The sequence below is a fragment of the Humulus lupulus genome, chromosome 6 (assembly GCF_963169125.1).
Source record: "Humulus lupulus chromosome 6, drHumLupu1.1, whole genome shotgun sequence".
NCBI classification, from domain to species: domain Eukaryota; kingdom Viridiplantae; phylum Streptophyta; class Magnoliopsida; order Rosales; family Cannabaceae; genus Humulus; species Humulus lupulus.
The window spans coordinates 165,946,770-165,962,282 of NC_084798.1; the positions used below are offsets into that span (position 1 = coordinate 165,946,770).

Genomic DNA, 15,513 nt, shown 5'->3' on the forward strand with positions numbered 1-15,513 from the left:
TTTTTGGAAATAAGGAAAAGAATAGTACTAAAATGTAATCTTAATACACCAATGATTTTTTTTTACATAGAAACTCAAATTTCCTACAAGAAACTAGTGAAGAGAGAGATAAGAAGGGAGTTATGAGAGGAGCATTTTGGGATAGATTTAAACATTAGAATACTAATCCAACTTTTTTAAAGTGTGTGAAACATTTTTCCGTCATCTAGCCACTTCAAGCATAATTTATCAAATTTCCCTGTGAATTTGGCTTTATGCATTTGTTATAGTAATATTTATAAGAGTTAATGGCATTTTTAGATAATGCTACTAAAATATATGATTGCATTTATTCCTCGTATTACTATAATGAATAAAATTAAATCATCAAGAAGTGTCCATAAGCATTTTGTATATAACGTACGTGAAAATGAAGTGGTACTTCTTATTTCTTTCTTCCTCTTTACATGTGGTGGATTGAAATAAAATAAATAACATATGCAACGCAAGATCAGTACAAGTACGTAGTAAACTGTATTACAAATTTAAATAGTCCAAATAATATTGATCAAGCTGATAAAACAAAACCAGGGAAAAGGACAGCCCTATTACTTTGGTTCTAAATTATTAAACCGTTCCTTCATCCAATTCTCTTTCGGATAATATTTTATTCATCTATTTATTTATTTATTTATATATATATATATAGAGAGAGAAAGAGAGATAACTATTTAAATGCGAGGCCATGGTACGGCAAAGAACTTCATAAGTCCGTCTTTGCAGTGGCTGCTGTTGCCTTTGCCGCCATTGCTGGCAAAGTAATAAGGGCGCCACTGGTTGAGCTCCACCGTGAGGCCTAATCCACTGCCTTGGTTCGAATTTGCCAACTTCTTAGACTTACTGAAGTCGCACCTTATGTAGCTCAACAGATTCGGTAATAAGTAGACTGTGTATGCTGACGCTGCACTTCTCGGTGGATTGTACTTAAACACTAAAAACAATTTAATAATAATAAAAACAAACAAACAAAGTAGAGTTATGGTTAATGAACACTTCAAATTTGTATACAAAACTCGTAAAAATAGCTACGATATCATGCTAAATGCCACATGAGATACAATATGCAATTTAATATCAGGTCTCCTATTATATTTGAAATTTGAATATGGCGTTATTTTTAAATATGTGGTCTTGCTGTTAAATAAAATTGCCGAAAAGTTTGCATTAAAATTATTGAGTATATATGAGCACTGTGTAAAATTTTTGAGTGTTGTTACATTATAAGAATTAATATTATATATATATAATGGTTACTCTTCTTATGATTACTTTAATATTAATGTTATATATTTATATTTATAGTTTTCAATTAATATTTCTAAAAATATAATTTAATTTTTTTAAATTTTTGAAAAGACTACCTGATTACATGCCGGTCATATATTTATTAAATTAAAAAATTTTAAAAATCTTATTTAAGTATTAAATGTAGAAAAAAATTTACAACTATGGTACCATATCATTATAATTGTTGTTAGTACCTATCTATAGATACTAACCATTAAAAAGTCTTTCATATATATACATAGTAATTTAGTACGTTATAACTTACCCAGTTTGTCATTCATGTAAAAAGGGCTGTTGTCGATTGCCCAATTAGTGTAGTTGTAGCCGTAATGCCAACCTTCAGAGCCTCCAACAACGATGGTTTCAGCTTCACAGACTGCCCAAATTGCAGCACTGAGAAAAAAGACCACTTTTGCAACAAAGCTTAGACCCATTTTCGCTAATGTTAAAGGTTATAGTATTTATTGGTTTAAGACAATATTTACTCAGATGATCGATGAGAGTAGTTGTATTGAAAAAGGAGGAACCCAAGTAGTTTATATAGGGAATTTATTTTGAGTGTTTCTTTTTTCTGGCCAGAATACTTATTTTGAATTTGATTTCATTTGTTCATATTGTTAACAAAATCTGACCAGATTTTTCTTTTCCTTTGTTGGTTTTGGAACTAACTCTTAGACTAAAATCAATTGCAACGTTTTTTCCAAATTAAACCTTCTTATTCCGTTCTCATTGGTTAATAACGTAATAATTGACTGTAATTAATCGCGTGTATAGCACAAGGGAGTGACTCAATTAAAAACTGTGACATTGGCATAAAAAACTATACAAGGAGAGTGCACAATTATTCATTGGTGGGATGTGAAAATATGTTCGTTAGTAATTTGGTCAGTATCCATTTGGAAGAATTTTATGAATAATAATAATAATAATAATAAAGACTCTAGAACGAGTACTTGGCTCTCTACTATTGGACTAATAAATAGCAAGATGGCTTAGATAGTGGAATAAACACTACTACAAAATACTCTTTACAAGACACTTTTTTAGGACACACACCTAAATGTAAGTCCTTAAAAATGTTTATGGAGTTTTTAGGACACTCATTGAGAGTCCTGAAAAAACACAATTTAGGACTTGTAATGAGTGTCCTAAAAAAATATGCGAGTCCTAAAAAAATCTGAGCTAAAAAATGAGTGTTTTACTTAACAATTTTAAGGACTTGCTTTGGAAGTCCTTAATACTGCGAGTCCTAAAACCACTTGAGCTGAAAAATTAGAAATGGTAACTTTTAAGCGAGTCCTAAAAGAGTATTAATGACTCCCAAAGTAAGTCCTTAAAATTGTTAAGTAAAAGAGTTTGTATGCCCTAAATATCCGCGCACTTCGGCGAGCTAAGAAAGGGCTTAACTCGGTCTGCCACGTGTCAATCGTCCACCTGGAGCTGTTTGCTACCATCCCCTAATTTAACCAGCCCGAGTTGGTTAATCATTTAGCTACTCCTTGGGGCCATTGTGTCGACATGATGAGAACTACGAGCTAGCACCACATTAAGCTCGGAGTGCATCAGAGGCCTGACACCCCCGAATCCTTGTAAAGTCAACCACGCAATATAAACGTGCATATCCCAGGCCTCACGCGTTTATTCTATTCCTGAATTCTCGGACATGCAGTATAAACGTGCGTGTTCAGACATCCCACGCCTGATTTGGGCCATGCGGCCCATTATCCCTCCTTACCTATTGATTAGACCACACTTCACTGCAAGGTTTAGGAATTAATCATCGATGTCACTTAAATGATTTGATGGATGAAGAGGTCACGGGATGACCCCAATACCTACCCAGATATCATCTTCCTATAAATACCAAGACCCTGGATAGTGCAAGGGGTTGGGATATTTTTTGTAAAGAAGCACTCTGTAAGAAATAGTCAAGAGATATCAATAATATCGACTGGTGGACTAGAGGGATTTTAACATTCGAACCACCTAAAAAGAGGAGAGACCATCTTTTTATTGCTATTAGTTTCCCAAAATCTAGATTACAATTCTTTTCATATTATGGTTTACCAATTTGCACTAATCCATCCTACTTATTCGTATAATTACCTATTGGGGAAAAGCCGCGTCAACAGTTTGGTGCTTTTCATTGAGAGGATTCAGATTGGTGCAATCACAATAACTTAATCATGGTGGTTACTCGGTCGAGGCATGGTAACGAGGCAGATCAACATGATGGGCAGGAGGCCCACCATGCCGCCATATCCAACGAACCAAACCCCGAGGTCCAGCAGCGATCGGGAAAGTAGCCGATGGGCCAGGACGACACCGGGAGTTCGGCACCCCGACCGCCAAATCCGAACCCGGGTTACTTGACGGCGACAGAAATGGAGAACATAGAGTTGAGGAGTCAGCTATCCAGAGCAAGTAAGAAAATCGAAGAAGTCTTGGCACGACTACCCCCTCTTGCAACCGACGTTAACGTCGGAAAGAGGCAAAGTGGGACTCGCAAGTCCCGCAGGGATAGTCGGCCCAGACCCAGTCGATCGGTAAGAACCTCAACCTCGAGTTCTGCACCTGTGCTATACCATAACCAGGAAGCTATGTTTGAGGAGTTTCCCAGGGCTAATCAGCAATTCAGCCGATCAGTCAGAACCTTAACTCCTAGTTCGGCTCCACCATCGGACGCGCCTAGAAGGGCTCGTGGCTGCTCGCGGAGGAGGTCCGGGAAAGCTCGCGCAGACAACCTGCTCCGGCCAGCCCTCCCATGTCGCGATCAGACCGCCGGGCGCAGGAAGCTGGAGACGGCATAGTAGAACGACGACGAGCTAGTTTAATCCGGTCGGATGGGACAAGGATCGCTTCACCAATTAGGCATCCCCCTTCGCCGATAAGATACCCATCTCCCCCTCGTCCTGCTCGAGATATTCCGACGCACGGGAGCAGCAGGAGGAATCATCCTCCCGCCGGTCCTTCCCATCGCCCACGAGCACGCGGGGAGGTCCCAGATCCTCACCCTCTGCAGCAGGCTCCAAGCTTTTCCAACGGGAGCTACTGGACCAAGAGCCACCGAAGTGGCAGATCCGGTGGAGACCTGCGTAATTGCTTATGTTTGGCGCAAAGCCATTAGGTCGCCTCGAGGGCCGACCTTCGAGATCGCCTCAACTCGCAGAGAGGGGATCTGGCCAGAAATGAAAGTCATGCTCGCCGAGAGGATGGTCCTTTTGAAGTACGTGGCAGTGGGAATGTCCCATCTAACCAAGCTCAAGCTTGGAGGGACAATAACCCGCCTAACGCGTACAATGGAACTGGAGTTGTTGAACAACCCTAGAACAACCAAGGGACTAAGGACCAGACCCTAGAACGATTAGCTCAGATGGAGGAGCTAATGTTGAAAATCTTTTCAGAAAAGGACAAGGACGAGTATGACTCAGGGGACGAGCTCGAGCTTTTTGCCTCCAACATAGCAGCCACAGCGTACTCGCCGGGTTTCTGGATGCCCCACCTGTCCAAATTCGATGGAGACGGGGACCCATCGGATCATTTGGGTATGTTCAATACCCTGATGATGGCCCATAATATCGGCCCTGAGCTGAGATGCTTGATTTTCCCTTCCACCTTGATTGGGCCAGCTAGACAGTGGTTCAAGCAGTGTAAAAAGCATTCCATCAGCTCGTGGAAGAATTTTTCTGCCGATTTCAAGAGGCCATTTCGAACTTCTCAAGCTGCCCGTGTCAAAGCTGACACCCTGGCGAACGTGAAGCAACAACCCGAGGAATCTTTAAAAGCATACCTGAGCAGGTTTGCAAACATCGCAGCTCGAGCCAGGGATGCGGATGATAGTTCCAAGCTTATGGCCTTGAGGACTGGAATCCTCGTTGGAGGCGGGCTATGGAATGAGATCTAGAGAAGAGGTGTCAGCACCGTGGATGAATTCCTGAACAAGGCTCAGGAATGGATAAACCTGGAAGAGGCGCGAGCATCAGTCGCGGGAACCAGCCAAACCCTTGATCAGTCCGTTGGAGCGGAAACGGATGTCGTGAAAATGACTCAAACCGTTGCCCAGAATAATCAAGGGGGTGGAGGCAAGAGAAAGGGGAGCGGCGAGGGCGGCCAACACGGTCTGAAGAAGGACAAGCCCGCAGAAAAGTTTAAGCCAGTCTACGCGCCCTATACCGAGCTCACAAACACTAGGGAACACATTTTCCTAGCATATTCTGCCCACCTCCCTTGGAAAAAGCCGGAGCCTTTGAAACACCAGAAGGCTAAGAGGGACCCTTCCAAGTTCTGTCGATTCCACAATGACATTGGCCACAACACTGACGATTGTAGGCATTTGAAAGATGAGATCGAGACACTCATCAGAGCCAGACTTTTGGCTCAGTATGCGCGGAATCGAGTTCCTACTGGTCAGCTAGCCCTGGAAGCTTCGGTAAACCAGCCCGGGCCCTGGATAAATCAGGATACCCCTCCTCCTGTAATAGGAGGAGAGATATCAACAATCTCCAGAGGCCCCCATTTGGCTGGCACGAGCAGAGGTGCCCAGAAGAGATATGTTAATGAGTTGAAGACTCATAACGGAGTGGAATTCATCCTGGAGCAGCATCTACCCAAACAGCAGCGATTGGAGAGGCAACCAATCATTTTTACCAAAGAGGATGCTGGTCACGTCCAGTTCCCCCATAATGATCCTCTAGTAATAACCGCCCAGCTCGCCAACCGAAGAGTTAGGAGGATACTAGTCATTAATGGGAGTTCGGTGAATCTGCTGTTCCGGTCCAAACTGGAGAAAATGGGGTTGTCCGTAGCCGAGCTGAAGGCCACCTCCATGATGCTGTATGGATTTTCTGGAGAAGGGTCGGCAGCGATAGGAACAATTGAGCTAGTTATAACCTTGGGAGAGGGACCCCGAACTGTCTCTAAACTCCTCGAGTTCATGGTTATCGATTGTCCCACTGCGTACAATGCTATTCTGGGTCAGCCTACGTTGATGGCATTTGAGGCCATAACTTCTATCCACCATCTTGCAGTCAAATTCCCCTCCTCTACGGGGATATGTATGGTCCGAGGTGATCAACTCGCTGCCAAGGAATGCTATAGCATTTCCATGAAGGGAAAATCACAACCCGAGTAGCAGGCGATGACCATTCAGAGTTGAAGTGAGGAATCTCAGGAAGAAGGATCTATTCCTGAGATAGAAAAACCTCAGGAAGCCAATGTGGAAGGCATCACCTTGAATGATGATATCGACCCCAGGATAGGCGAAGATAGATCAGAGCTCTAGGCCATCGAAGAACTCGAAGAGGTGAACATCGATCCGAGAGACCCCTCGAAGATGGTGAAGCTCGGGAAAAACCTGTGTAATGAGAGAAAGGCGGAGCTGCTAAGATTTTTGCAAGAGAATCTAGATGTGTTCGCCTGGTCTCATGAAGACATGATAGGGATCAGCCCAAGCGTCATCATGCACACCCTCAACTTGGACAAAAAAATGCCTGCGAAGTCCCAGAAACAAAGGCGCCTGGGCACAACCCGAGCTGAGGCCTTAGAAGAGGAAGTAGCTCAACTCTTAAGGTGCGGTTTTATTCGCAAGGCAAAATACCTGATCTGGGTTGCCAATCCTGTTTTGGTCCCAAAGCCCAACGGGAAGTGGCGGACCTGCATCAACTTTTTTGATCTGAATAAAGCCTTCCCCAAAGATTGCTTCCCCTTGCAGATAATTGACCAATTGGTGGATGCCACTGCGGGGCACGAGCTCATGTCCTTTATGGATGCATACTCGAGCTATAACCAGATCGCCATGAATCCTGCGGACCAGGAACACACTAGCTTCATGACTCCAACTAACGTTTATTGTTACAAGGTCATGCCCTTCGGGCTGAAGAATGCAGGAGCTACATATCAGAGATTGGTCAACAGGATGTTTGCTAATCAGATCGGGAAAAACATGGAAGTGTATGTTGACGACATGTTGGTCAAGTCGAAAACTGCCGATAAACATGTCCCTGATTTGAAGGAATGTTTTAAGATTTTAAGACAGTACGACATGAGGCTGAATCCCCAAAAATGTACCTTCGGGGTTGCGTTAGGAAAATTTCTTGGTTTCATAGTCAACACCAGAGGAATAGAGGCGAACCCCGATAAAATCAGGTCGCTACTCAAAATGCCATCACCCCAGTCACGAAAAGACGTCCAAAGTCTAACAGGAAGGGTGGCAGCCCTTAATCGGTTCATTTCCAAATCAACTGACAAGTGTTTGCCATTCTATAACCTGCTCCGGGGAAATAAAAAATTTGAGTGGACCGATGAGTGTGAGCGTGCTTTCCTCGACCTAAAAGCAAATTTAGCTGAGCCGCCCATGTTATCTAAACCAACGGCAGAAGAGCCTCTTTTTCTTTACCTAGCTGTAACGGAAGATGCAGCAAGCGCTGTGCTGGTTCGTGAAGAAGACCGATCTCAGAAGCCGGTCTACTACATTAGCAAGAGGCTCCTCAGAGCCGAATCTAGATATTTGATGATGGAAAAGATGGAATTATGCCTTATCACGGCCTCCAGAAAGCTCAGGCCGTATTTCCAGTCCCATTCAATCCACGTCATAACCGATCAACCTTAAGGCAGGTTTTGCAGAAACCTGAGGCATCGGGACATCTTTTGAAGTGGGCTATTGAGCTCAGCCAATTTGAGATACTATACATACCGCGAACTGCGATCAAAAGCCAAGCTCTGGCTGATTTTGTGGCAGAGTACACGGGATTCCAAGAAGAACCAGTGGAAGGACCGGTACGTGCCTTGTGGAATATCTTTGTGGACGGTTCATCTAATGAGAACGGGTCCGGAGCTGGAGTCATTTTGATATCCCCAGAGGGACATCGTTTCCACTCCGCATTACGGTTCAGATTCGAAGCGTCCAACAATGAGGCCGAGTACGAAGCTTTACTGACTGGGCTAAGGGTGGCCCAAGAGCTGAAGGCCAGCTCAATCCAGTGCTATAGTGATTCACAGCTCGTGGTAAACCAGGTATAAGGAGAATACCAAGTGCGGGGAACCAAGATGGCGGCCTACCTGGCCAAGGTAAAGAAGGAACTGTCCGCATTTGAGTACAGCCTAGTTGAACAGATACCTCGGGAGCAGAACGCCAATGCTGACGCCTTAGCAAAGCTCGCCACCTCTGGGGAGGCCAAAACCTTGGGCCTGGTACCGATGGAATTCTTGGAAAGGCCAAGCATAAAGGAAACTGCGGGAAAGGTTGAGGTGATCGATGCCAGGCCGACCTGGATGACTCCCATAGTCGAGTACCTCACCACAGGAAAGTTACCTGAAGAGCAAAACGACACGAGGAGGATACTTTACCAAGCTCCAAGGTATACAATGGTAGACGGGACGTTGTACCGGCGTGGCCTTTCTTTACCTCTTCTACGGTGTGTTCTACCAGGCGAAGCCAAAACTATTTTGCAGGAGGTGCATGAGGGATTTTGTGGAGATCACGCTGGGGGCAAAACCTGGCCTTGAAGATATTGAGGCAAGGATATTATTGGCCCACTCTATCAAAGGACGCGATTTCTTACATCCAAAAGTGAACAAGTGCCAGCGGTTCGCCGCGATCGCCCGAGTTCCGCTCGTCGAGCTGAAGATGATCTCGTCCCCGTGGCCGTTTGCGGTCTGGGGAATTGACTTAGTTGGTGCCCTGCCCACGGGAAAAGGAGGAGTTCGCTATGCAGTGGTGGCTATTGACTACTTCACGAAATGGGCAGAAGTGGAGCCCCTGGTGAGAATTACGTCAAAGAGGGTCCTCGACTTTGTGCTTAAGAATATTGTCTGTCGATTCGGGTTGCCAAAGAAGATCGTGTTGGATAACAGAACCTAGTTCGATAGCGACCTCTTCCCCGAATTCTACGAAAGGCACGACATAGTTAAAAGTTTTTCCTCCGTGGCCTACCCCCAGGCTAATGGGCAGGTCGAGGCTGTGAACAAGACACTCAAAGCGAGCCTTAAGAAGAGGCTGGATGAAGCCAAGGGAGTTTGGCCTGAACAGCTCCCCAGGTGGTGTGGGCATACCAGACCTCGCACCGAACTTCGACGGGGCACACTCCTTTCTCCCTGACTTTCGGAAGCGAGGCCGTCCTTCCTATCGAAACAAAAATAGCCTCGCATAGAGTCCGGGCATTTGACCAGGACCAGAACGCACAAATTGCTCAGCGCGTCCCTCGACCTAATTGACGAAAAACGAGAAGATTCGCAGCTCCAGCTCGCACATTATCAACTAAAGATCACTCGTTATTTCAACTCAAGGGTCAAGAGACGCATCTTTAACTTAGGAGACCTGGTGCTCCGAAGGCTCTTTTTAGCCGGTAAGGATCCCAAGGACGGAGTTTTGGGACCAAGCTGGGAAGGACCATATCAAATAATAGAGGTTGTGAAGAAAGGAACCTTTAAGCTCGCTCAGCTTAATGGGGAAACAGTCCCACGGACATGGAACGCTGTGCACCTAAAGAAATATTACCAATAGTCGCGCTTTTGTAAGGCTTAATTATAAAAGCCACCCTGTTTTATTAAAAAATGAGGAGTATATTTCTTGGGTCATATGTTTCCATGTGCATATAGGCTTAAAAGAGCATGTTCAAAGTAACCAAGAAAGATCTCTTTCTGCTTACTTGAGGGGCATATATCCTAGGTACGACCAGGTCCTAAAACTTAGAAGTTAGTTAAATTGATTAACCAGTGTTTTTCCTAAAGGCACGAGGTATCAATAAAATTAACGCGATCTAAGTTTTTGAATTAAATGTCCTGGATACGACCAGGTCCTAAAACTTAGAAGTTAGTTAAATTGATTAACCAGTTTTTTTCCTAAAAGGCACGAGGTATCAATAAAATTAACGCGAACTAAGTTTTTAAATTAAATGTCCTGGATACAACCAGGTCCCAAAACTTAAAAGTTGGTTAAATTGATTAATCAGTGTTTTTCCTAAAAGACATGAGGTATCAATAAAATTAACGCGAACTAAGTTTTTAAATTAAATGTCCTGGATACAACCAAGTCCCAAAACTTAGAAGTTAGTTAAATTGATTAACCAATGTTTTTCCTAAAAGGCATGAGGTATCAATAAAATTAACGCTAACTAAGTTTTTAAATTAAATGTCCTGGATACAACCAGGTCCCAAAACTTAGAAGTTGGTTAAATTGATTAATCAATGTTTTTCCTAAAAGACACGAGGTATCAATAAAATTAATGCAAACTAAATTTTTAAATTAAATGTCTGGGATACGACCAGGTCTTAAAACTTAAAAGTTGGTTAAAATTGACTGACAATGCTTTGCAGTCTCAAAGAAAGTCAATAAAATAACACGAACTAAGTTTTTACCAAACACATCATATTAAGAAGGAAAATAAGTGATGAAATAACTAAAATCATAAAATTGTCTCGAGGAGAAAAACCTCGTAATAAATAATTACAAAATATAAAAATAAAAAAGAAAATCCTAGGCCCCCCCAGGTCGCTCCGAGGACGTCACCTCCTCAGCATCCTGCTCGCCAGCAACAGAGGTCTCCCCGGTCTCAGTCGCCGCTGGAAACTCCGATTGTATCTGAGCCTTGAACTTCTCCAGGTAGTGTCCCCATGCCTCGGGGGCCATGAAGGAGAAGTTGCCATCCTGGTTGAAGGCCCAGCAGTGGTACAACATACTCTCCATGGAGAATGTTGACGCCTCCTTCTCCTCCCGGATGGCTGCCTCGGCTTCCAACAGCTTTGTCTTGGCCCCTTCAAGATCGACTTGGAGAGCTGACGAAGTAGCTCTCGCCTCCTGCTCGCCTGCCTGAGCTGCGGCGAGGGCAGCTTTCGCTTCCTGCTCGTCTGCTTGGGCAGTAGTGAGGGCAGACTTCGCTTCCCGCTCACTCGCTTGGGCCACCGCCAAGGCAGCCCTGGCAGTCTGCTCGTTCTGATCCAATGCGGCGAGAGCAGCTTGGGCCATGGTTAGCTCGGCCTTAATCTCCTCATTCCTGGACCTGGCCCGAGAGATGTTGCGGTGGAGAGCCAAGACCGCCTGCAAAAAGCAAAGGAACAGTTAGATGCATTCCCGAAAAGTAAGATGTAAAAAGTGGTCGGTATAAATACTTACTGTGAGGTTCATCCCGAGAGAAGATTCCATCATGTTCTCAGGGCTCCTCTCCTCGATTGCCCTCAGATCGGTGGGCTTGGCTTTGTAGAAGTGCTCCACCGAGTAGTTCATCGTCTCGTAGATGGTCCCCCGGAAAGTGTCTGGAATCAACTCCAGATCTTGAGAGTTGATGGGGATGCGAACAGTGGCAGTAGGCACCACTGGAGCTTGGGGACCAACCGGTGCTACCGGTTCCCGAGCAGAAGGAGGAGGAGGGCGAGGAAATGTCGTGGTAGCTCCAGCAGCAGGAGCAGATCCTAGGCCCGAGCTTTTCCCCTTAGCCGGGGATTGAGAAGTGGTTGCAGCTAAGGGCGGTGTTTTCTTAGAAGAAGGCCGAAGCCTCTTGACGAGGGGACCCTCGAGTGCCATCCCTCTTGGGAACATCGAGCAGATATCAGGTCCTCCCCTCTCTACCATCTCCTCGCCTAAAAACAAACATAAAAACACACGTTAAGGATACATGCACATTCTTCAAAAGAAAATTATTAACAATAACACAGTAAAGAAAAAATTTTCCTACCCTCCGAGCTAGAGGAAGAGTCTACTTCCACGACCTCCGGCCTCGGAGCTGCTATAGGGGAAGGATAATCTAAAACAACCACTTCTTGGATTGTGGGAGGTGTCGGTTCAGGCTCTACCTCAGGGCTAGATTCCTCCACATATTGCCTAAGTCCAGGGGCAACTATACCTGTTGACCCTCGATTTGGTCAACTGACACGGAGTCAAATACTTGATGTGACGTAAAGTGTTGAAATAGATCTAATGGAAAAAACAATAGACGACACACAAAGTTATAGTGGTTCAGCCACAGGAACTAGTAATGACCTCGTCCACTTTAGCTATTATTGATATCAGTTCTCAAACGAGTGATCAAAGAACTAGGGTTCTCTGAGTTTCACAGACCTGAGAGAGATGAATAATACAATCGTCAAATAATAACTCTAATTCTCTTCTAAAGCGTAAACTTAAATAAGCTCAAAAGTCCCTTCCTTGAGCTATTTCTATCTATTTATAGGCTCAAGGAGGATTACATGAATCAGTTACAGATATTCTTTCCTAAATAATTGGATACTCAGGAATTATGGGAGATAATCCCGGATATCGTTATAACTGCATAAGATCTTCTCAAAATATATGGAGCATACGACCAAGCTGGTCGTATATAAAGTCCCAACGTTATGCCAGGAGTACTCCCCTGGTCGATAGTCGAACAGAACCTTGCCAGGTGTCAGCCACGTGTTAAAAATGTTAGCCACGTCATCCACGCCTATTCTTTGGATAATATTTGCCCCCCAAGTTTATTTATTGCGACCAGCAATAAGTAAACTTAGGAAAACAACCTTTCATATGCCCCATGAAATCTGTCAGAGTCCTCGTGCGTTTTTGAAAATCGTGACCTAATCATGTCTAATCAAGCCTTTTCAGTTTTCAAGAAACCACCCCGGCGGCTGTTACACTCCCCCATGCTTCGAAAAAGGGAAAGTCATGATTGCTACTTTTTGTCACACTTCGGCTTCTATAAGTAACCCCCTCATTCACCCTATAATTTTTTACTCACCATTTTCTGCCAAGAACTCTCAAGAACTTCATCCCAAAACTCAGAGCTTCGAAAGTTTCAGACACCCTGCCGAGGATCCTACAGACCCAAAGCTTCTATTTTTCAGCATCTCCTACCTTCATCCAGGTAATTTTCTTCGTCTTTTAAACTCTTTAAGATGCCATGCATACTGTTTTTGAGTTCTGAGACTTTTCATGTTCTTGAGTAGAGATTTGTGAGGATTTTGTATATACCGTTGATGCTTGATAGGGCAGTGTAATTTTCATCATTATAAGTTAAGAATTAGTTTGATAGTTAGGATCGCAAGTTTAGGGCGTAAAATCGATGTAAAAATTCGATTTTTAGGCTAGTTGAAAAACTGGGTTTCCCGCCCCTTAGGAGTTGAAAAAGCGTCTTTTTAGAAAACCTCATACTTTCCTTTTTGATCCATTTTTCAAACTGCTAGCATAAAAATTAGTGTTTGGTTAGAATGCTGCTGGTCGATAGACGCGAGCAACGTTATTCCAACTCTCAACATAAGTTCCTAGGTTGTGCGTCTTATCTCCTCCTTTGTCTGTTTGCAGTTCATATGCAAGACCCGTGGGGAGGAGAAAGACCTATCGATGACGATCTCTTAGTTCAGCTGCTTGAAGACAAAGAACAACCTTCGACTTTTATACCAGACATTCCTTTTTCTCGCCTTAGCCTAAACACTTCCCCAGTTTCGACCCAAAATAGGGCTCGCACCAAAACTAAAGCTCGAAAAAGAAAAACTCCCAACACTTCTCATCAGCCTACTACTGATGCTCCCTTGACCAGTGGTCGAGACGAAAATTCCTGACCCAAATGTGCAAAGGCATGCCCGTCCTCGACACGCTATTCAACCAGATGTCGAGTGGCATGTTGTTGCTGAGAGTAGGGTGACGATCAGGATGATCACCAACTACTTAAACAAATACAATCTTACAGGGGTGACCCTAGTCAAACCTAACCCCGACCAAAGGGCTAATCTGCCCGGGGGTGCTTACAGCGCCTGGTCGCGGTTTCATGTTGAGGCAGGTGCCACTTTGCCTCTTCATGCATTCTTTCAGGGGATGGCCAACTACTTCGGAGTTGCCCCTTTCCAAATTACTCCAAATGGATATAGAATGCTCGCTACACTCTATATCCAGTATAGCCAGAAAAAATGGCCTGCACCGTCGCCACACGAGGTCAACTACCTATTCGATCTCAAATCCAACCCCAACCAAGAAGGCATGGGGTTCTTCCACCTTTGTCATCAAGAAACCGGGCGAACTTTCCTGACTGACACTACCCATATCTCCAACGTGGGGAGGTACTACCAGAAGTACTTCCTTACGCCTGACTTGGTCCCAAACAACTTGGCTTTCACACGAGGAGGTAAGATTTTCACGTCGCTGGCTTCTTCACTTAGTGTTTTTCCACCACAATGTTTTGAACCTTCAATATGTTCCAAGCCCCTGGTTGTGACCAGACCCAACTCCAGGGATGGAGTCAAGGGCGGCACTCTTAGCCAGCATGCCAGATGCTGAGAAGAGTGTCAAAAATTTAGTTACAGAGGCTAACCTTAGGCTGGCTGGCCTCTGGGATCCCCAACCAACGACGAGCGAGCCTTCAGTGGAAAATGATAATGTCGGAGTGAAACCCGAGCAGCAACCCCGAGCGTCTCCATTGCGGAGGAGACCAACTGGGGTTATAATCAGGGAACCTGCCGACACTCACCGAGCAGAGAGGCCCTTGGTTCCTAAGGGAAAAGGAAAGCAAAAGGTCACTGAGCCTACCGAACTCTCTGACGACTTGTCGAATGATAACGGTACACTAATTTCGTTTTTAAACCATTTGCCAATTCCCTGTCATCTGTTCGACAGGGATGGCAACTTTAAGAATGCTCCCACCTTAAATTCAGATTTCTTCCAGGCAGTAGGTAGTTTGGTAAATAATGTAGCGACCAATAGTTGTAGTGCAGGTACTTTACTTGTAATATTTTCACTTTCATTTTTTGGCCCTATGTGACCACCTCGTCTTACTGTTCGTGGTGATTCTTTTTGTGCAGACATGGACTCCGAGGATGTGTTCGAGCACTACAGGGCTGCCGTCGCCTCTTCTGGCCAAAAGAAGGACAGCAAGAGGGCTCGAGGAGAAAGCAGCAAGACTTCCTCAAAAAAGGCCTGTACTGACGATCCTCTAGCCACTACACCTGCAAAGGAGAACTCACCACCTTCAACACCCTCCGAGCAACCGGCCTCAACTTTCACCGACCAGCAGCTTCCTCCCAGGGCTCCTGGCAGCCATACAATGCACACTCCGCCTGAAGGGTCCCTGCCCAGCTTCGTGGTTAGCTCTGCTAGGGAAAGAATATACAAGCTCTCCAAGCACAGACGCAGCCAGGCAGCTATTACCGACACCGCCTCTATGGAGGCTAATCAAGTTCTCAATAGAGGGCTGAATGAGATAGTTAGCGTAAGTCGATTCCTGCTGCTGT

At 44.6% G+C, this 15,513-nt stretch overlaps 1 protein-coding gene across 1 annotated transcript; it reads right to left on the reverse strand.

Moving 5' to 3' along the window:
• Positions 1–400: 400 nt before the first annotated feature.
• On the reverse strand, positions 401–1,815 carry LOC133784287 (uncharacterized). Its single transcript, XM_062223702.1, has 2 exons — positions 1,592–1,815; positions 401–970 (listed from the first exon to the last, which is right to left on the reverse strand). Exons 1-2 carry the CDS (start codon positions 1,758–1,760, stop codon positions 711–713), a joined length of 429 nt encoding a protein of 142 aa, XP_062079686.1. The 5' UTR covers positions 1,761–1,815; the 3' UTR covers positions 401–710.
• Positions 1,816–15,513: the final 13,698 nt, after the last annotated feature.